At 35.6% G+C, this 22,829-nt stretch overlaps 1 protein-coding gene across 1 annotated transcript; it reads right to left on the bottom strand.

Annotated features, from left to right (window-relative positions):
* Positions 1–4,199: 4,199 nt before the first annotated feature.
* LOC127091055 (NADH dehydrogenase [ubiquinone] flavoprotein 1, mitochondrial) lies at positions 4,200–7,656 on the bottom strand. The gene is made up of 3 exons (XM_051029575.1): positions 7,488–7,656; positions 5,206–6,668; positions 4,200–4,542 (listed from the first exon to the last, which is right to left on the bottom strand). The coding sequence occupies exon 2, from the start codon at positions 6,655–6,657 to the stop codon at positions 5,206–5,208; it is 1,452 nt and encodes a 483-aa protein (XP_050885532.1). The 5' UTR covers positions 6,658–6,668; positions 7,488–7,656; the 3' UTR covers positions 4,200–4,542.
* Positions 7,657–22,829: the final 15,173 nt, after the last annotated feature.

The following is a 22,829-nucleotide window of genomic DNA, read 5'->3' as shown; positions in this document are numbered from 1 at the left end:
TATTGAATGTGAATAATGTATATTCTTTTTTCTTCGTGTTGTGGACAATCCCTTACGAAAATGTCATGCTAACAGCCTTGATCAATCCAACGGCTAATCGCATCTCTCGATCATTCCGCATGCATGCAGTTACCATTCATCTTCCCGGTTTAAAGAGGAAAGTGCACCACTTTACTCATATTCAAATCATTTTCATTCAAACTTCACTCTTAATTCTCTTGCTAATTTGAGTGTTCGAGTCTTAACCTTGCAGGTCATCTCCCTCTCCACAATATTAGAACTCGCGAACACTGTAGTAAATTATGGATCCATATTTTCCTATCATCTCTAGTTCCACTACGAAACACTGGCGTTGTTTAAGGGAAACGGCTTTTGACTCCTACGATTCTCCATGATCTAACTTCTCTTGATTTTATCGAATCTCCTATGATAGAAATCCAAATTTCCTTTTATAAAAGCGTGGATCACCATTTCCTAATCAATTCTTTCAAATTCAGATTCAAGCTCTTCCCCATCAGAGCCATAGACGATGGCATCTTCCAAAATTACTCGCTCTACCATCCAACGGTAAGTCGCTATAGCTATCAGGAATCCTCTACTTCCTCCTTAAAGATGGATGACCAAGTCCTAACAATTGTTCCAACCTATGGCAAATCAAAGAGTGTTTCAGCCTCATACATTCCCTGGATCCTCACTGCAGTTTCATCTAGGTGAACCTTCATTCATACCTCTGCTACTGCCTACAATATTCTGACGAGAAAGAGTCTTCGTCTTTCAACTCTTACATGTTAAACTGAGAGTGTAGGGAACCAACAAATTGTTGAACATCGTCTACCAAATGGTTTAGGAGCATAACGCTCAGGCTTTGGCATAGAAGCTAACTCAGATTGAAGAAAATTTACACAACACCAATCAGACGAACACCATTGTACAAGAGGCAGCTTCGCACAAAACTGTCATTCCTGAACCAATAGAGGATCCAAGAGAGGTTCAGAAGTCCCACGATGCCGACGACACAGACATCGTACTCATTCCCCTAATCCTGAAGGAATGAGAGGTAGCCATACTCATCTCGAAGTTTGCCACCCTAGAAGTAGGAAAATGTATAAAAAGGATTCTCTCGTCGAGACGCGAAAGAAGAACCTCATGCCCGCTTACATCTTGGATAGCATAATTCTGAAGTCATTAAAGAAGCCTTCAAAGCTCCCAAGATACAACGGGACTATAGATCCATATGAGCATGTCAAGCATGTAGACGACCAAATGGGCTATCATCATGTCGATGGAGTCATGAATTGCAAGCTCTTTGCACTAACCCTAATTGAATCAACTACAGTTTGGTGTCAGTCCCTTTCGGACAGAAGCATGGACTATTGACTTATGTGAGGCGTTCACTGTCCATTTCACTACCATAAAGAGGAAGTTGACCACCATGGTTGGGTTTAGCGGAATCACGCAGGGTAAGAAGGAAACCCTACACAACTATATTGAATGTTTTACCAAGGTGGCGGTTGATGTTAGAAGCTAAGATGAAAGCCTAAAATGTTGGATCTTTGAGAAATGCCTTAGACTGGATTGTGCGTTTTGGGGAAAAAGTAGGGCGTAAAGAAGCCCACAATCTGAAGGATTTGTTGAGTAGAGTGCGGTCATGCATCAACTATGAAGAACTAGTCATACATCAACTACGAGGAATTGGTTTACGGGGGTAGTCGGGTGTTAGGGAATGCAGGATGTATTCAACCATCTAAGAAAGACTTCAGGCGGTCCAAAAAAGAAAGTGAACGCAGACCCCTCCCAAGGTTTGACGAGTATACTCCCTTGAACACTTCACGAGAAATGATCTTGAAGGAATATGCTAGCACGAAGTTTAAAGAGGTCGCGATAAGGAACCCATATCCGATCAAGGAGTCTTCGCGTCAAAAATATAAAGGAGATAGTTAGTTCATCAAAGAGATCATTTTTCTGTCCTCGATAGCTTGATTGAGGCGAACTCAATCTCGAGAGACATGGACGTCGGAATAAAAGAACTTCACTTGCTTCAAGGCACTCTCAAAAGCACCCAAGAAACCCTCTTGTAACGACTTAGCTAGCTCCTTATAAGGATCAAGGTTCTCTTGGCGCGTCACACGAAGACCGTCATTAACCTTCTCTTGGATTTCCTAAGATTCTTCTAAAGACTTGTCAAGTTCTTCTATACTTTCCGAGAAGGATAAGAGAACTGGTTTGCCTCTCATAGAGCGGCCTCTGCCTTGGACGAAGATGCCTGAGCAGAAGCCAAAACCTCATTCTTTTTGGTTGTTTCTTGGGCAAGTCATTGTACCTTTTCCACCAGCGTACCAGAATATTTGAAAGATTCCACAACGGCCTATATGGTCAAGAATTTGTTGGAAGTACCTCGGATCTCCTTCAAATACTGGTCTCACTCGTGTAAGATCATTGACTTGTTTCTTGAGTTTCTCCCTTCCTATCGAAAGCGGTCGGACAAGAAAACTTTTCCACGACCTGCAGGTCTAAACACCAAAAGAGTTGACGCTCAACGAGTATGGAAAGTCAATTAGCCAAATTCTCTTTGTTGAACCTCGGAAAGACTCGAGAAATAATTATAATCTTCGTAAGAAATTAAATACCGAAATTCCTTATCTATTCTCGGGCCAGGAAGAGCTAACAACACCAGATTCAACCCCACTTGAACGGAGGCCTGCCCTTTTACAGTACTAAACCAAGGACGTTTGTGACCATGCTTCTCAGTCTAAATTTCTTCTAACTTCAAAGTACATGTTAATCTTCCTTTACCTACCAACTGCGAAAATAGCAAGACTTCACCCATAAAGACTCGAAACGGAGAATCACATACTTCCACTCGAACAAGAAGAAGAATTGTTTGAGCAATCTGTCAGGTAATCGGACCGGAAGGCATTCCATTAGACATATCAAAGATGGAGGCTCCCCCAACATAAGAGATACTCAGAATTCCATCCAAAGTTACGATCGCTTGAATCTGGTTAGAAGTGAGTTGAATATAAAATAATTTATGTTTGAATAACTCAACAAAATTAAATTGAATAGTAAATTTTAATGTAAGAATCACGTTTAAACTCAAGCTACAAATTCTAGGTTAAAATATTATCAATTCTAAAAACAAAATTAATTCTAAAAACAAAATCAATTCTACTTTACGAAAACCAAATACCTCAAATTTATTCCAAAATTAATTTCACACCTTAGTCTTCCAAAAACTAAACCAAAAAAATACACTTATACTACTAATTTGATGACATTCTGCTCGAGAGTTTTCAAATAAAACGAACGAGGACAAAACAATGTGAAAAACTTTTAATTTGAATGTAGTTTTGAGAACAACGATCAAAATTTGATAGCGGCTCACTAGGCTCACATGGGAAGGAAGTGATCGTCCATGATGTAAAATTGCATGAGGTTTTAATTTCATTTTATTTCCTTACCATCCCAATGTTTAAACATTCTGGTCTCTAGAACATTTTCATCTCATTGCAAGTGTTAAACAATTTGAACCTCTAGATCAATGTCTATTTTGTAATTTAAAGAACCAAAATGTCTAATATTCATAACTTAAGAGACTAAAGTAACATTTGTAATTCAAGAGATCAAAATAACAAAAGAAAAAATATAGGATCAAAATATCCAGCATTTATAACTCAAGAGACTAAAATAGAAGAAAAAACCTTAAAAGATCATAGTAAAATTCTAAAATAATTTAAGGGACCAAAATAGAACAAAATAGAAAAGAAACTTGGTTGTCATGTATGAGACTTTGTAGTTGAAAGAAGGACAATTTGAAATTATCGATAACATGAAGGATATTTTCTTAGAAGCTTATAATACAAGAGCTTTGTAGTTAAATGTACTTGACTTGAAACACTTATGAAGGATGACATTTTGGAAAGTTTCTTAGATAACATGAGGACAAATACGTATTATTATTTTGTGATAGATGATAACCTAAAAATAGATTAAGTGAGTGTGTGTATATATACAAGATAATGTGAGTTGGACTCTTAGTTATGCTCTTCAAACTATTGGGTTTGCAATATCAATCATCACATTCTTGGCAGGAACACCTTTCTATAGATACAAATTGCTCTTAGGAATGTCCTAACACTATGCATATGTGAACAGACTTCATAGAAGCAAGTTGAAATTGGTTGTTGGACAATGACAAATAAAAAATAAATCCAGATGAACAGTTTAATCTCAAATCAAATCCACTTGCAGTCCAGTGGATATTATCCCTCATCATTCATTGATAAATAACAAACATAAACATGATGGTTTCTCAAAATTAATGACAGTATACAGATATTATTAACAAATTACATGAAAATGTATCAAATGACAAGTTTAGGTGGAGCACAGTTTAAACAGGCTCAGATGGTTTCTCTGGTATGGTCCAGCCATAATTGCTACAGCACAAGAGTAAATAGAGTAACCTGAACCACCTATCTTTCCAAAATGATTGGCACTGCCTTATTTTGATTTTTGCTATCCACCAGTACAGTCACACCCCTACACATCGAATAATACAGTATAAATGCATCGAACAAGCAGATCTTCCCTAGGAAAGATGCAATTTTCAGCATAGTTGGTATTAAAAAAATCACAACATTTAGATTAATCAATCTGACCCAATAATAAAAATGCCAATATATTAAGAGAGAAAGACTAGGCTAATAGGAACCTAGCCTTTTTCAAGCTACTAGGCTAATATTTCTGGTTAACAGCTTTTAAGTTTTGACACATGACATAAACTAAACAATAGCGCAGCAGAAGATAGAAATCAGGTCACATAGATCATGCTACAGATCTCCAATCCAAGACGTGAGGGATGGTGTTGAAAGTCCCGCATTGGATGTGATATGGCTTAAAAACGTGTTTATAAGTGGGAAGCATATTTCACCTTATCAACCAGTTCTGTATGATTGTTAGACTAACCCAAATTCTAAGATAAATATTCAACATCTATCACTTCATAGGAATAACATACTACCATAGTAACAAGTTCTCACATTTAAGTTTTCCAAAGGCATATCTCATACCTATCTAAACACCTAAAATATGTGTTGAATCCTTCAATTTAAGCTAAATATAATACTTCATTTATATACATGTGCCTTTATTTTATCAACAACTTCTGAAAATGAGATTAAAAGCAAAAATGAGGATAAATACCTAACCGGTGGCCTGCAGCAACTCCCTCTGTGCATTCTCTTTAATCCTTCTCTCAAGCTCAGGCCTGAAATGCCTGATAAGTCCCTGCACTGGCCATGCGGCAGCATCACCCAAGGCACAGATTGTGTGCCCTTCAATTTGCTTAGTCACCTCCTGAAGCATGTCAATTTCTTCTAGCTTAGCATTCCCAACTTTCATTCTTTCCATGATCGTCCAAAGCCATCCTGTTCCCTCCCTGCATGGTGTGCATTGCCCACAGCTTTCATGCTTGTAGAAGTACGACAGCCTTGCAATGGCATCCACAACATCAGTAGACTTATCCATCACAATCACAGCTGCAGTCCCCAAACCTGTCTGGGCAGCCTTCAATGCGTCATAATCCATCAGAACATCATCACATACATTTTTTGGAATCAGTGGAACAGATGATCCTCCTGGAATCACAGCAAGTAAATTGTCCCACCCTCCTCTAACACCTCCACAGTGCCTCTCAATCAACTCCTTCAGGGGTATACTCATTTCTTCCTCAAACGTGCAAGGCTTGTTCACATGTCCTGACACACAAAACAATTTTGTTCCAGCGTTGTTCTTCCTACCAAAACTGGCAAACCATTCTGGCCCGCGCCTTAAAATGGTTGGAGAGACAGCTACGGTTTCAACATTTGTGACAGTTGTGGGACAACCATACAACCCTGCATTGGCTGGGAAAGGAGGCTTCAATCTCGGTTTACCTTGCTTCCCTTCAAGGCTCTCCAAGAGGGCAGTTTCCTCGCCACAAATATAAGCTCCAGCACCATAGTGTATATGAACTTCGAAATCATAGCCTGAACCACAAGCATTCTTCCCCAATAAACCAGCTGCATAAGCCTCTTTCCTAGCCTTTTCAAGATTTAAACGTTCGTTTACATATTCACCCCTGATGTAGATGTAAGCAGCACTAGCCCTCATTCCCACTCCAGCAATTAAGCAACCTTCTAGCAATTTATGTGGGTCATGACGCATAATTTCCCTATCTTTGCAAGTACCGGGTTCACTTTCATCTGCATTAACAACAAGGTAAGAAGGGCGGCCATCAGATACTTTTGGCATAAACGACCATTTGAGGCCAGAAGGAAAACCAGCACCACCACGTCCACGGAGACCAGACTTCTTCATTTCATTAACAATCCAATCAGTACCCTTAGTCACTAAATCTTTAGTGCGATGCCAATCACCTCTTTTCATGGCACCTTTCAGGAAAGGATCATGCAGCCCATACAAGTTGGTAAAAATCCTGTCCTCATCCTTCAGTCCACCGAAATGGGTTTTCTCTGGAGGTGGAGGAGGTGGTGGAGGCTGTGGTGTATTTGCAGTTGAAGCACCCTGAGTGCTAAATAATCTATAACCAATACCCAACTTCTCACTACGTTGTTGAGCCAACACTGCCCTCTTTAAAGAAAGAATGCCTCTCATGGTTATCCTACCTGACAATAAAAAGCATTTTGGGTTAATATGCAAACCATATAGTCCAAGCTAAAGATAGTCAAATAAAAAAATGCTAATGAAATCAGCTAATAACTTTGGGACTAATAAATAAAATCAGGTCACACAAGTCCAAAAAAAAAAAACAAGCTTTCAAACTAACAATTAGTCAGTTATAAGAGTTCACCCCCAATTGCAAATTCAAAAACATACAATTAAAATACTTAACAACATCCCGATTCATACCATGCCACATTAAACATAAAATTCTCATAAAACAGTAACCTCCAACCTAGGTAGTTAATCGTAGCCAATTGCATTGCAATCGCGGCTGCAACAGTGATGACAGGTTGGACGTGCAAATATATACATGTAACTAATATATAGTTAATACTTCTGCCAAATCAACCCACATACAACCCGAACCCCAATCCAATCAGATTTAAACAAACCAACAACAACAAAATAATTTTACAACTATCAAGATTTGAACACAACAATATATGCATTAAATTTGCAATCTAAGATAAATTTGGGGAAAATTATTGAAACCCTAGAAAGAATGAAAAGCGATGAGAGCACTGTGAATCTGCAAATCTAAATCCAGGAAGAAATCAACTACGGTTCATATTGAAATGCACGTGAATTGCAACCCTGAGTGTGTTCATACGAAAAATCAAATAAAACGAAAAACCAAAACCAAAAAAACAAACAAACATGGATTTGAGCTTGAATGTAAATTGAGATAAGGGGATAATGATTTAGAATAATAAGATGAACATAAGGCGATAGAAGAAGAAATTGCAGAGGATATGACATACCGGAAAACGTAGTAGATCGGAGCAGCGTGTTGTTGTTTTTGTTCTAGTTTCGGTATTTTCGATTTACTTATAATTGTTGGTTTATTTGAGTTAGAAAGAATAGAGGTTGGGTTGTTTGAAATTTGGGCTTTTGTTTATCCACGTTGCACTTTAAAAAACAGATTGCCGAGACTTCAATGCAGAAAGAGACATATACTGTACAACTTTTTATTCACAAAAATAATTTAAATATATTTTTTTAATATAAAAAATATTTAAAATGATTTAGGTGATTAGGCAGATTGATAATTTCTTATTAAATGATCATATAAAATTTCTTTACTCTCTAATGGTACATTTCTATTAAACCCTTGATTTTTTTTTTTTTCTATCGGATCTAAATCTACTTGATTTAATATAGTGATATGATTTGAATAAAGTCGTTGTATATTTTCTCTTATATTTTAATATTTTTGAATTAGTGTAAATTGGTTTTATAAATTATCATTCAATTTTTAAATTTAAAAATAAAAAATTGTTTGATAGTTTAATTTTACAAATTTTTTATTTTTAAATGTTTTTTATTTAAGAATTTTATTAAATCAAAAACTAAGATAGGCTTAGAGATTGGTTTTAACTTTTAGTTTTTAAAAATTATTGAGTAAATAAATTTTAAAACGATTTTGAAGAATATATATTACTTTTAAAAACGATTTAAAAGTTGCATATAATATTATAAATTTGTTATTAATAAAAAATATTTTTTTTTCTCTTTCCAATTTCCATTAAAAAAAATAGAATTTCTAAAATCTATTTTAATTTATTTAGAGCTTATTTGAATGAGTCTTAATTTTTAGTTTTTAAAGATTATTTTTTAAATCAATTTTAAAAACTAATTTTGAAGAAAAAAATAAAAGGGATTTGAACCAAGGACATCTACTTCAATTGCAAACACCTTACAAGTGAACCAAATTTTGTGTTTGGATATATTTTCAAAAGAAATTTATATATTACATAAGTAACTAATTACTTTTAGTACAATTATCTCTCATCAACAACAACAATTTCATCATTTTCACCATCACTCCATCAACACAACAATATATAAAGTTGGACTTTTATCGTGGAGTTTCATCACCATCAACAACATATGGATTCACTCTTAAAGTGGGTCCCAGCATTATTTATAAAAAAAAGTTTTTGTATGTGTATTGGTTTTTTTGAGTCAAATCCAAATTGGAATATATTTAAAAGGGATTATTTAATTCCTAAAACATCACAACAAGCGACTTAACAAGGGTTGCAGAGAACTTTTGAATAGAGGAAAAGGCAAAGGCACGAGTTATAGATGGATGTAGCAAACCTTATCAGTTTGAGATATAAATTCACTATGTTGTTCATATCACCTGGTTAATTATATTTATATTCTTGTTAAATAATTTTACCTCTCTTAGAGTTATTTTGGTATATCCATATTTTATGGAGAAGTTGTTTAGAGTGTATTTATCACCTTTATTGTTTATCGGTGAAGATAGCATTCTCTTACTAAGAAGACTTTTATATACTCATTATTTATATAAGTAACAACTAAACCACGTTCCTTTCTTCTAGATTATTCATTAAGCATGCTATCTTTGACCATTGATATTACCAATTTTCCATTCAAAGCTGAATTAGTAAGTGTCACAACAAGAACTTTATTATTGCTTAGTTCCTTGTCTGATAATTGAAAAGTTCTTGTTGTGACACTTACTAATTCAGCTTTGAATGGAAAATTGGTAATATCAATGGTCAAAGATAGCATGCTTAATGAATAATCTAGAAGAAAGGAACATGGTTTAGTTGTTACTTATAATCAGTCTGAAGCTCTAGTTACCGAGTAAATGGGGTGAAGCAAAACCAAAAGTTTCCATAAGTGTGACAAATCTGAGAGTTACGGCAAGTCAAGAACTATAAAAGAAATTGTATGCTACAATTTAGGGCAAGATGTGACACATAAAAATGAATTTCAGGTTTCTCAAAAGAGAATATTCAAGGTAAAAAGATGAAGATAATGAGAAGAAAAATGATAAAGACACGGCGGCATTTGCATGTGACAGTGATGTCTATATCGTTTATGATGATAATTCCATAAACCTTGCAGGTCAAGATTCAACTTGGATTATTAACTCAGGTGTCTCGTACCATGTTACTCCTAGGTGTGATTTCTTCTTATCTTATAATATTGGTAATTTTGGAACAGTAAAAATGGGAAATGAAGGAGTTTGTGAACTTGTTGGTATGGGAGATGTTTGGGTTGAAACTGGTGTTAGACGCAAGCTTAAATTGAAGAATGTGAGACATGTTCCTAATATTTGCCTCAACCTGATTTTGGTCAAAGCCTTGGATATTGAAGGTTATCACACTTACTTTGATAGTGGTGGCATTTGTAGCATCACCAAAGAGTCACTAGTGGTAGCAAAGGAGTAAAGTCCAACAACTCTTTATAGGGTACATGTAAAGTTATGCAATGAGGAAGTGAATGCAGTTGAAGACGCATCTAGTGATTTATGGCATACACTACTTGGTCACTTGAGTGAGAAATGACTCAAAATTCTTGCAAAAAGAATTTTCTTTAGATGAAAGATAATTCTTTAAAAACATGCACTCATTGTTTTTCCGGTAAGCAAAATAGAATTTCCTGTTGGTGTAAGCCCTAGAGGCCAATACTTTTGGTACTTGTATCGAATTATTTATTAATAATAAAAGGCTTTTTCTTTATTATGTTTGTTTAATAAAGTCCCTAGAATAGCTAGTCCGTTTAATGTATCAAGTATGACTTAATCATGAGATCACATTAAACATAAGGACATTATTCTTAAAGTATCCATAGTCGAGCTTTATTGTTAAGTGGGATAACATTAAAGCATTAAGACTATTATGTATATAGACTGATGATCACATCTCATGGATCATGGATAAGGAGTTATCAAGTCTTAAACATAGGTATGAATATTAAGAATAATATTTATACTAGATTGACCCGCTATGAGAATACTATATAGAATTTTATGCAAAGTGTCATAAGTTATTCTCATGGTGATAATGGTGTATACCACCCTTCGACCTGAAACCACTATGGACCCTAGATGTAGAGTCGAGTGCCTTATTGCTGATCAAACGTTGTTCGTAACTGGATGACCATAAAGACAGTTGATGGGTACTCCACGAAGCATACTAAGGGACATGAGTGACCTAGATGGAATTTGCCCATCCTGCGTAATAGGATAAATGTCTATGGGGCCAATATTGAACTGGACAAGGATGACACGGTTTATGCCTTGTGTTCAATATAGACATGAGGGCAAAAGGGTAATTGTACACATAAGTATTATCACAAAAGGATTTGTCAGATCACATGACATTTTCGTGTCTTGGGTAGCAGTGATGTGTTTCTAGATACCGCTCACTGTTTATTATATTAAATACGTGATTTAATATAATTACCAATGTCGCGAAAACCTACAGGGTCACACACAAAAGGACGGGTTGATGAGAGATAGAGTAACTAAGGAATACCGTAATGTACGGTTTCCTTAAGTGAATTATAGAACATCATAAGGTACGGTGTACTTAAGCAGAATACGAAATATGGTAAGGTACCACGCGCTTAAGTGATTTTGGCATATTATAAGATATGAGCCACATATACTTGAGTGGGTTTTTTAGCTTGCAGCCCACACAAGTGGTTCTATAAATAGAACCCTTGTGTAGAAGCATTTGTGCAGTTGTAATTTTGTTTCTCTCTCTCTCTCTCTCTCTCTCTCTCTCTCTCTCTCTCTCTCTCTCTCTCTCTCTCTCACACTCAAAGCCTTCATCCGTAGCGGCTAGCACTGAGATTGAAGGAATCCGTTCGTGTGGACTGAGTAGAGGCGTTGTCATCGTTCAACGTTCGTGATCGCTCTGTAGATCTGCATCAAAGGTTACAATCGCCACAAGAGGTAACGATTCTATCATTAATCATGCTCATTCGTAAGGATCACTAAAGGAGAAATTTTAAATTCCGCTGCGTTTTGGATCGCTCTTCTCCTTCAGTGGTATCATAGCCACTTACGAAACCATGCATCTAATAATTGTTTATTTTCTGTATTTTCTATATTAATACGATTAAAAGAAAGAATGAATCAAAGAATAAATGAGTAATTAAATTTGGCATCATGTGTGTACGATTTGGATGATTGATGTTGACTATGTTTCGGAACATGACATTAGTATGGTGAAACAGCGAAACATCGGTCGTCCATAGGTTATGCAATTGAGATCGATCAAGTTATATATATGATATAAGTAATCCTGATGCAAAATACAGTATATATGATATACTGTTTCTGTTTCGTTCATTCAAACACTTAATGGTTGTTTTCCTTTGAGCTATCAATGGTCGTTTGCTTCTTGATCCGACATTAGTATGGTGAAGCAATGACGTATTGATCAATCATACTGAATCAACAATCGAGATATGTTTGACGGTATGAAATTGGTGTATTAGGGTTAATAACGGCACAAGGGTTGTGTTGTCAAAGAGTTATGCGATTAGGGTTGTAACTGCACAAGAGTTGTACTTTAAAATATCAAGTGTTGATGCGAAAAACGACGTCGATTTCAAATGAATTGTTGACCGGGCAGCGGACCCCCGGCTAACTCTGCGTAGTGTGATCGGTCACCGGAATTTAATTTGGTTTTAATTAATTAAAATAATTTAAATTAATAATAATAATGTGTTTATTATTATTGTCTTGTGGTGATCGGTTATGATCTTAGTTTTCCTTTATTTTGTTTTGGGTTTTTAAAATGCGCCATGCTTGTCGTGCCTCTCTTTTTTTTAATCTCTTAATGTAACTTCTTTTCTCATCTCACTCCCTCATATGTAAAACGAGTTTCTTTTATGTAATGTAATGTTATGAAGAAAGAGAAGAATTCAATATCAAAGGAGGACAACCTTGAAGATCTTGCTTGGAGAAGCTTAGATCGTTATTAGGATAGCTTAGGTTCTCTCATTGGCTTGGGAGAACAATTGCGCTAGGGGCCATAACTGTTTCATTATGTATGTTGGTGCATGTGAGAGACGATTTATATGATAAATAAGTCGGTGAGATCAGAATAATTGCATATTCCCTCAAATTAAATATTAAGTTTATGCTTTCCTAGTTTTAGCACTCATCGAGACTAGTATCGGATAATGTAGGTTTCGCCTACGCGAGGTGCATGTTCTATATTAGTAAGGTGCGATGGGATAATTATAATATCCAATTGCTAAAACAATGGGTCAAACTTAACTAAACAAATTATAATAAGATTATATATGTTTAGAAGCAAGAGTTGGAAATGATCCATGTGACGGATTAGAATAAGGAGTTATTCACCCAACTAAAATATTCGAGAGTTGTATTAGATACAATTGCAAGGAGTTCCTACCTAAATAACCTAGTTTTGTGTACTCCGCCCACGCGGACTTAAAACAAAGTGAAATGTGGATCTCGACCCACTAGAAAATCTTCCAACGGGATTTTCCGAATCAAATGGTGAGGGTAATCTGTTTTGAGTAAAATAGTGGGAGCATATTTAATTAAAGACCTAATTAAATATGTTATTGATACTTATATTTTCATTATTTTCATGTAAATTACCATGACAACAAACACCTCTAACAACATTTTGCGATCAATCCTTGACAAGGAAAAATTGTCTGGGACAAATTTTCTGGATTGGCACCGAAATCTGAGGATTGTCCTCAAACATGATATAAAGTTGTATGTCTTCGAGAAACTTGTTCCTGAAGAGGAAACTCCTAGTTCTGCACCTAAGGTAGAAAGAGATGCTTATAAGAAGCATGTCGATGATGCCAATGAAACTGCTTGTCTCATGCTAGCTACCATGAACTCAGAGTTGCAAAAGCAACATGAGAACATGGCAGCGTTCGATATGATCGAACACCTGAAGATGCTCTATCAAGAGCAAGCAAGGCATGAAAGGTTTGAAGTTTCAAAAGCCCTTTTTCAAGGCAAGTTAGCTGAGGGAGCCCCTGTAGGTCCCCATGTGCTCAAGATGATTGGGTATGTGGAAAACCTTGAGAGGTTGGGTTTTCCCCTCGAAAAGGAACTTGCGACTGAATTGATCTTGCAATTGTTGCCAAATAGATTCAGTCAATTGTCCTAAATTTAAATATGAATGATATGGACAAATCTCTTCCTGAACTACTAGCCATGTTAAGAACTGCCGAGCAGAATCTGAAGTCAAAAGGGAAGTCCATTCTGATGATCGGGAATGGAAAGACACAGAACAAAAGACCCACCAAGCAAAGTGATAAAGGGAAAGGCAAGGAAATTGCGAAACCCAAACCCATTGTTGCTGCTTTGAAGCATAGTGGAGGCATAGCAAAGGAAGGCACATGCTTCCATTGCGATAAGACCGGACACTGGAAGAGAAACCGCCTAAAGTACCTCGAAGATAAGAAGAATGGAGTAGAGACTTCAACTTTAGGTATTTTTGTTATTGAAATTAATTTATCTACTTATGCATCATGGGTATTAGATACTGTATGCAGTTCTCACATTTGTACCAATGTGCAGGGGCTAAAAATGAGTAGAGATTTGGCAAAAGGTGAAGTTGACCTACGAGTTGGCAATGGAGCAAAGGTTGCTGCTTTAGCCGTAGGAACTTATGTATTGACTTTACCTAGTGATTTAATAATTCAGTTAGAGAACTGTTATTATGTACCTGCAATTAGCAGGAATATTATTTCTGTTTCTTGTTTGGACAAGTTTGGTTTTTCATTTATAATAAAGAACAATTGTTGCTTAATTTATTTGAATGATATATTCTATGCTACTGCACAAATGAACAATGGACTATATGTCCTTGATCTTGAAATGCCTATTTATAACATTAATACTAAAAGGATGAAACTTAATCAGTTAAATCCAACTTACCTTTGGCATTGTCGATTAGGCCACATAAATGAGAAACGCATTTCCAAACTCCATAAAGATGGACTCTTGGACTCTTTTGATTATGAATCATATGAGACATGCAGATCTTGTTTAATTGGAAAGATGACAAAGTCTCCATTCACAGGAAAAGGTGAAAGAGCTAATGATCTTTTGGCCCTCATACATACTAATGCATGTGGACCACTGAACATACTAGCCAGAGGAGGTTTTCAGTACTTCATCACATTTACTGATCATTTCAGTAGATATGATTATGTGTATTTAATGAAACACAAATCAGAGTCCTTTGAAAAGCTCAAGGATTTCAAGAATGAAGTGCAAAACCAACTAGGTAAGAATATTAAAACTCTTCGATCAGATCGAGGTGGTGAGTATTTAAGCCTAGAGTTTGATGACCATCTGAAAGAGTGTGGGATCCTATCCAAACTTACTCCTCCTGGAACACCCCAATGGAATGATGTATCTGAGAGAAGAAATTGAACCCTGTTAGACATGGTCCGATCCATGATGAGTCACGCCGATCTTCCAAACTCCTTTTGGGGACATCCACTATTGACAACAGCTTACACACTTAACCGTGTTCGATCCAAAAAGGTTGAGAAGATACCATCTGAGATATGGAGTGGTAAGAAACCACATATGTCTTACATGAAGATTTAGGGTTGCGAAGTTTATGTGAAACGACAAATTTCAACTAAGCTTGAGCCCAAATCTGACAAATGCTTATTTATGGGGTATCCTAAAGAAACAAGAGGGTATTACTTCTACAATCCTTCTGAAGGCAAAGTGTTTGTCGCTCGAACTGGAGTTTTCCTAGAAAAGGATTTTATTTCCAAAGGAATCAGTGGGAGGAAAGTAAAGCTTGAAGAAATTCAAGAATCACAAAGCATCGATACACCTATGTAGGAATTAGAGCAGGAAACACAAGTAGTTGTGGAAGAGCAACCTGCTCAAGTAGAACAAGACCAACGTAGGTCAAGCAGGATACGTCACATACCTGAGAGATATGGATATCTCATAACTGATCAAGGTGATGTATTACTCATGGATCAAGATGAGCATGTGACCTACCAAGAGGCCATAACTGGTCCCGAGTCTGAGAAGTGGCTAGAAGCCATGAAATCTGAAATGGATTCCATGTACACAAACCAAGTTTGGACCTTGGTAGAGCCTCCTGTAGGAGTTAACCCTATAGGATGCAAGTGGGTCTTCAAAAAGAAGACTGACATGGATGGTAAGGTACATACCTATAAGGCAAGACTGGTTGCAAAAGGATATAAACAAATTCATGGGGTTGACTATGATGAAACCTTTTCACCAGTTGCAATGCTTAAATCTGTTCGGATTTTACTTGCTATCGCTGCATATCATGATTATGAAATATGGCAGATGGATGTCAAAACTGCTTTCCTTAATGGGAATCTTCTTGAGGATGTGTACATAACACAGCCTGAAGGATTTGACATACCAGAAGAAGCCCAAAAGATATGTAAGTTACAAAGATCAATCTATGGATTGAAGCAAGCTTCCAGAAGCTAGAATCTTCATTTTGATGAAACAGTAAAACAATATGGATTCATCAAGAACGAAGATGAGCCTTGTGTCTACAAGAAGGTTAGTGGGAGCATGATCGTTTTCCTGGTATCATATGTAGATGACATATTACTCATTGGAAACGATGTCCCTACCCTGCAACAAGTAAAGTCTTGGTTGGGGAAATGCTTTTCTATGAAGGACCTAGGTGAAGCAGCCTATATATTAGGAATCAGAATCTATAGAGATAGTTCACAAAAACTGCTTGGCCTAAGTCAGAGTACGTACATAGACAAAGTGCTGAGACGCCTTAATATGCATGATTCCAAGAAAGGATTCATACCTATGCAACATGGTTTGTGTCTATCAAAAACAAAATCCCCTTCAACTAAGGAAGAAAGGGATCGCATGAATAAGATTCCATATGCATCTGCAATAGGATTTATCATGTATGCCATGTTATGTACTCGACCAGATGTCTCATATGCTTTAAGTGCAACGAGTAGGTACCAATCTGATCCTGGTGATGCTCATTGGGTAGCTGTCAAGAATATCCTTAAGTATTTGAGAAGGACTAAGGACTCATTCTTGATATATGGAGGTCAGGAAGAGCTAGCGGTAATTGGATACACCGATGCTAGCTTCCAAACAGATAAGGATGACTTTAGATCGCAATCTGGTTATGTGTTTTGCTTAAACGGTGGCGCTGTGAGCTGGAAAAGTTCAAAGTAAGATACAGTTGTTGATTCTACAACCGAGGCTGAGTATATTGCTTCCTCAAGTGCAGCAAAGGAAGTTGTTTGGATCAAAAAGTTCACTAGTGAACTTGGCATAGTTCCTAGCATTGTGGATCCCATTGGTCTCTATTGTGATAACAATGGTGCTATCGCACAAGCTAAGGAGCCTAGATCTCACCAACGATCCAAATACATACTTAGGTGTTATCACCTCATTCGAGAGATAATAGATAGAGGAGATGTGAAAATATGCAAAGTACCTACACTTGACAATATTGCTGACCCATTGACAAAGCCTCTTGCGCAGCAGGAGCATGATGGGCATACTAGATCTATGGGCATTAGGGGTATGCCTGATTGGCTCTAGTGCTAGTGAGAAATTATTGGTGTAAGCCCTAAAGGCCAATACTTTTGGTACTTGTATCGAATTATTTATTAATAATAAAAGGCTTTTTCTTTATTATGTTTGTTTAATAAAGTCCCTAGAATAGCTAGTCCGTTTAATGTATCAAGTGTGACTTAATCATGAGATCACATTAAACATAAGGACATTATTCTTAAAGTATCCGTAGTCGAGCTTTATTGTGAAGTGTGATAACATTAAAACATTAAGACTATTATGTATATAGACTGATGATCACATCTCATGGATCATGGATAAGGAGTTATCAAGTCTTAAACATAGGTATGAATATTAAGAGTAATATTTATACTGGATTGACCCGCTATGAGAATACTATATAGAATATTATGCAAAGTGTCATAAGTTATTCTCATGGTGATAATGGTGTATACCACCCTTCGACCTGAAACCACAATGGACCCTAGATGTAGAGTCGAGTGCCTTATTGCTGATCAAACATTGTCCGTAACTGGATGACCATAAAGACAGTTGATGGGTACTCCACGAAGCATGCTAAGGGACATGAGTGGCCTAGATGGAATTTGCCCATCCTGCGTAATAGGATAAATTTCTATGGGCCCAATATTGAACTGGACAAGGATGACACGGTTTATGCCTTGTGTTCAATATAGACATAAGGGCAAAAAGGTAATTGTACACATAAGTATTATCACAAAAGGATTTGTCAGATCACATGACATTTTCGTGTCTTAGGTAGCAGTGATGTGTTGCTAGATACCGCTCACTGTTTATTATGTTAAATACGTGATTTAATATAATTACCAATGTCGCGAAAACCTACAGGGTCACACACAAAAGGAAGGATTGATGAGAGATAGAGTAACTAAGGAATGTCGTAATGTACGGTGTCCTTAAGTGAATTGTAGAACATCGTAAGGTACGGTGTACTTAAGCAGAATACGAAATATGGTAAGGTACCACGCGCTTAAGTGATTTTGGCATATTATAAGATATGGGCCACATACACTTGAGTGGGCTTTTTAGCTTGCAACCCTCACAAGTGGTTCTATAAATAGAACCCTTGTGTAGAAGCATTTGTACAATTGCAATTTTGTTTCTCTCTCTCTCTCACACACACACACACACTCAAAGCCTTTATTCATAGCAGCTAGCACTGAGATTGAAGGAATCCGTTCATGTGGACTGAGTAGAGGCGTTGTCATCGTTCAACGTTCGTGATCGCTCCGTAGATCTGCATCAAAGGTTACAATCGCCACAAGAGGTAACAATTCTATCACTGATCATGCCCATTCGTAAGGATCACTAAAGGAGAGATTTTTAATTCCACTGCGTTTTGGATCGCTCTTCTCCTTCATTTCCTTTACTAGTAATGGTCCTCATTGGAGGCTAAACATTCTAGATTTAGTTCACATTGATGTTTTCATGATGGATGGTAAATATTTAGGTGGTGCATCATGATTTGTTACTTTTATTGTCGACCACTCTAGAAAAGTGTCGGCTTTTGTTTTGAAATCTAAAGACCGTGTGGTAAGTGTTTTCAAGCACTTTTCATGTAAGTGTTGAAAGGGAGAAATGATAGAAGCTGAAATGTATCAAAGTTGATAATAATGGTGAATATAAAGACCCATTTTATGAGTATTATAAAGAGCATCATATCCAACTGTCCAACAAAAAAACCGAGTGTTACTTCCGCCAAGAAGGTTGTCTATCATGTTCAGTTTGTATGTTAGGAATGAGCCTAAGAGGGGGGGGGGGGGGTGAGTTAGGACTTTAGAAAGTTTATTCTGATTTGGTGGATAAAGGTTATTTTCTTTTCTGGATTGATGACATGATGAAATCGGTAAAGTGCGGAAAGTAAAGAACACCAGGAATTATACTGGTTCCCCTTACAATGTGTAAGAGATTTTATTATTGTTAGATATCCTAAAGCAAGCCTCTAACTAAGCGATCAAGAACAATCCTCTTGAAAACTTAACTCACAAGAAAATAAAACAATCCTTCCTTTTCTTGACACTTATATCCAACAATCCTGGATAATAAGCAACACACCTAAAACCAAACAATCCTTGGTACTTAGGATTTTACAAAGTAACTTTGAATGAATATGAATATTTGTATTGGACAAGATTTTAATCAATTGATTAGAATATTATTCTCTTTCAATATGAAGGTTCAAGACAAAATAATCTCTAAGTTCTCAAGAATACTTTTGAAGAAAATGATATGAAAATTTATTTCAAAAGTATCTGAATATGAAAATATAGATGAAGATGAATGCAGAGAGATTTTGAAAATTGATTTGAAAGAGGTGAATTTGAAATGAAAATATAAAGAGTATTTATAGCATGAATGCATCCCTTCAATCATAACATGGCAATGGTTAAAAGAGAAATCTGAGAATTGTTGATGAAAAGATGTAAGGTTTTGCCATGAAGAGTTATGATGAAATGGTGCAAGGAGTGGTGAAACAAAATCCAGATTTTTCAAAAATTTCCCAGCATCAATCGATTGACTCTCATGACCAATCGATTGACATAAACCAAAAACTAAAAAATACACTAAGATCAATCGATTGACATGCAGCGCCAATCGAATGGTCCAGCTTTGGAAACGAAAAATGCTAAAACAGAAAGCTTGACCAATCAATTGCAATATAGGATCAATCGATTGGTCTAGGCAAAACTTTGAAAAAATTCTAAGTTAAAAAGCTTTTGAATATGCAATGTTTTAAACATCATTTTAAAACAAAAAATCATGATAGAAAAAGTTTTATAATGATCATATAATGTATGATAAAAACTTTTGAGCACTAGGAGTATATTGTCAAGAATTCCATATACATTTACTAGATCCATGAAAAACTTGAGCAAAGTTGATATAATCTTCTTTTTCCATTCTTTTGATATGGAGGGCTTAATATGTTATCTTCATCAAAATCTTGAAGGAAGTTTGTCTTCACACAGTTATTGGTGAAAAAAATTAGGAAGTGTGGGTTCAAGTGTCGTTTCCGCAATAATATGAGTTTCTTTCCTATAAGGCATGGAGAATTTTCTAGATTGTTTCACTTTGAATCAATCAAAAGGGGCGACATGAAAAAAAGGTAAGCGTCATCTGTTATTTTATTTTTGGCATAATTAGTCACCAAGTCTATTAACTTTATTTAATGTTCTATTTTAATCCCTTAACTAAAAAATGTTACAAGTTAGTCACTTAACTTAACTTCTATTACCTTACTTGCCTCGTTCCGTCAATTTCTGATAAAAAAATGTTAAGTTCTAGTGATGTAGCATGATAGAAAGGTCATTGGTACAAATTTGAGTCAACATATGTAGTTAAAAACTAATAATTGTTCAAACTGCGTGAGTTTTGTTTTCGAGGTTTTTAACCTCCGAAAACAAAATATCTGCAGTTTAAATATTTTATTAATTTTTAACTACATATACTCATTCAGATTTGTACCTAAGGCCTTATTGTCACATCACGTCACCAAAATTTAACGTTTTTTTTCACAAATTAACGAAAGATATCAAATAGGGTAACATAAGTGAACTTAAGGGATTAACTTGTAACGTTTTTCAGTTAAGAGACTAAAATGGAACACAAAATTAAGTTAAGGGACTAAAACATATATTAAACCTTTATTTTTCATCAGAAATTTAATAATTTAAATATGTCCTTTAAAATAATATTTTTAGTGGATCCCTTTAGTTCCTGAGGAGTACTAAGGTGAAAATAACTTTATTAAAATGAAAATAGTAGATAAAACACTGAAAAAGTTATTCAAACATTATTTTTGTTTTAAAAAAAATACTAATATGTCTTACATTACCCAATTTATGGCTCTAATGTTCATTGAAGTTTATATTCAATGAAAAGGTCGTAACACAAAAATTGTCTTTGTTATTTTTGATGGTGAAGTTTAAATAGTTAAAAATTTCTGCACATGTTTGTCACAACATCTACTACGTTTATTTTAATCATTCGCTAGCCTGAAGTTGAATTGAATTGAATGAATTTTTCATTTTCTATTTATTCATGCAGTTGAAATTATGTAAGTTCTCTCCTCACCATTGCAAATAGAATTATCAATATTATAATACAAATCAAATTTTAATACTTTCATGTTTTAAGTTCATGAATCTTTTCCAGATATATTAGCTTAAAATTATGGTAGATTGACACATTTGTTTGTGTTGATTGATACACCTTCTTATCATCTCTGAGCAATGCCAATTAGCTTGGACTTTCAAATTTAATGTTAGGAGAAACTTATTTAAATTCATTTGAGTTTATTTTGTGTCATAAGTGCTTAAATTAATATTTATATAAGTATTTCATAATTATACTCTATTGCAATCACACGTACGAGGAGGGTCATCTTCATTAACATATAAGTGGGTTTGATTGACATTGTAAATATCAAGTATTTTTTCTCAATAAAATCAGAGTTTGTGATACTTTTAAATTTGAAACCTACTACATAATCTGTTATTGCATTTATCTATATTATGTATGATACTTGCTTATTATATTTTCATCAAGCATCCATGAAAGACGGTACAACTAAATTCCTATCTTAATTTATTTATCATGACTCGATTGGCTCATTTGTGAAGCATAAATTCTCAAAAACAACCTAGATATCACCATTAAGTTAAAAGACAACAAATTTCATACAAAGAGGCGAAATATGTCAAACTGCATCATGAGTAGCAAAACATGAGTTGACGGAGCGAATAAGAAAAGCATGAATTTATCAAGCAAGATTGTCGGAAAAGTTAGAAGGCCTAGCGGATCCAAGGATATATTTTAGTTAGTTGTTTTAATGAGGAATGGAGTAAGGTGAGACATTGTCTCTGTCTTTTGTATAATTTCTTTGAGGACTATTTAATTTTGACTTTGTATAATGAGTGTCATTCTCTTCCCCTAAGTGGGTAGAGGTTTTTAATGAGGTGCCCCTCTCTTTTAAAGTTATATACATTTTGCTGGATGTACGTTAAAGTATCGATCTATCATTCTTATGCTATAGAGAATTGGACTTTCACTTAAGGATCTTTGCCACCCTAAGAGGCGATAATTTTCTAAACTTTCATTAAAGGATCCTTGTCGCCTTACGATGCGATTAAATACGTTGGACCTCCATTGAATGATTTTTTTTCCCTACGAGGTAATACGAATGATGAATCTTCATTGAAATACCCTTGCCACCTCAATAGGCTACTCATTTAATGCCAAATGAGGAATCATTACCGTCTTGGTAGGTGACCTCGCATAAGCTCTGAATAATAGAAAATCCATTACTCTAAGAATTTCATTTAAAGAAACTCCAAAAGGCGTCGACACATTCATTAAAGAAAAACCCCTAAGGGCGTCTTTACAAACTAGCTTAAAAAGAGCAAGATTACAAATAAGGGAAAGAATACATAGGTTAAATTAAACTTGCCTCAAGTAGTGGTTGAGGGACTCACCGTTTAAGGAACTCGTTTTTATAAGTCTTGCGTTAAGAGGTAGGTGTCTATGTATGAACTTCATAGGGAATCAACTAACGTCTTCCCTAAGAGGCAATATGAATGTTAATCTTCCATTGGAAGACTAATGTCATACTAAGAGGCGATATGATCACCAAACCTTCAATAAAGGATCCTTGTCGCCTTATCAAGCAACTTACTATTGCAATACTTGTCAGATTATATGTAACTATTTGTAGTGTCATATTTAT

This window comes from Lathyrus oleraceus, chromosome 6 (assembly GCF_024323335.1).
Source record: "Lathyrus oleraceus cultivar Zhongwan6 chromosome 6, CAAS_Psat_ZW6_1.0, whole genome shotgun sequence".
Classification (NCBI taxonomy): Eukaryota; Viridiplantae; Streptophyta; class Magnoliopsida; order Fabales; family Fabaceae; genus Lathyrus; species Lathyrus oleraceus.
This window is presented reverse-complemented; position numbering and strand designations above follow the sequence as displayed.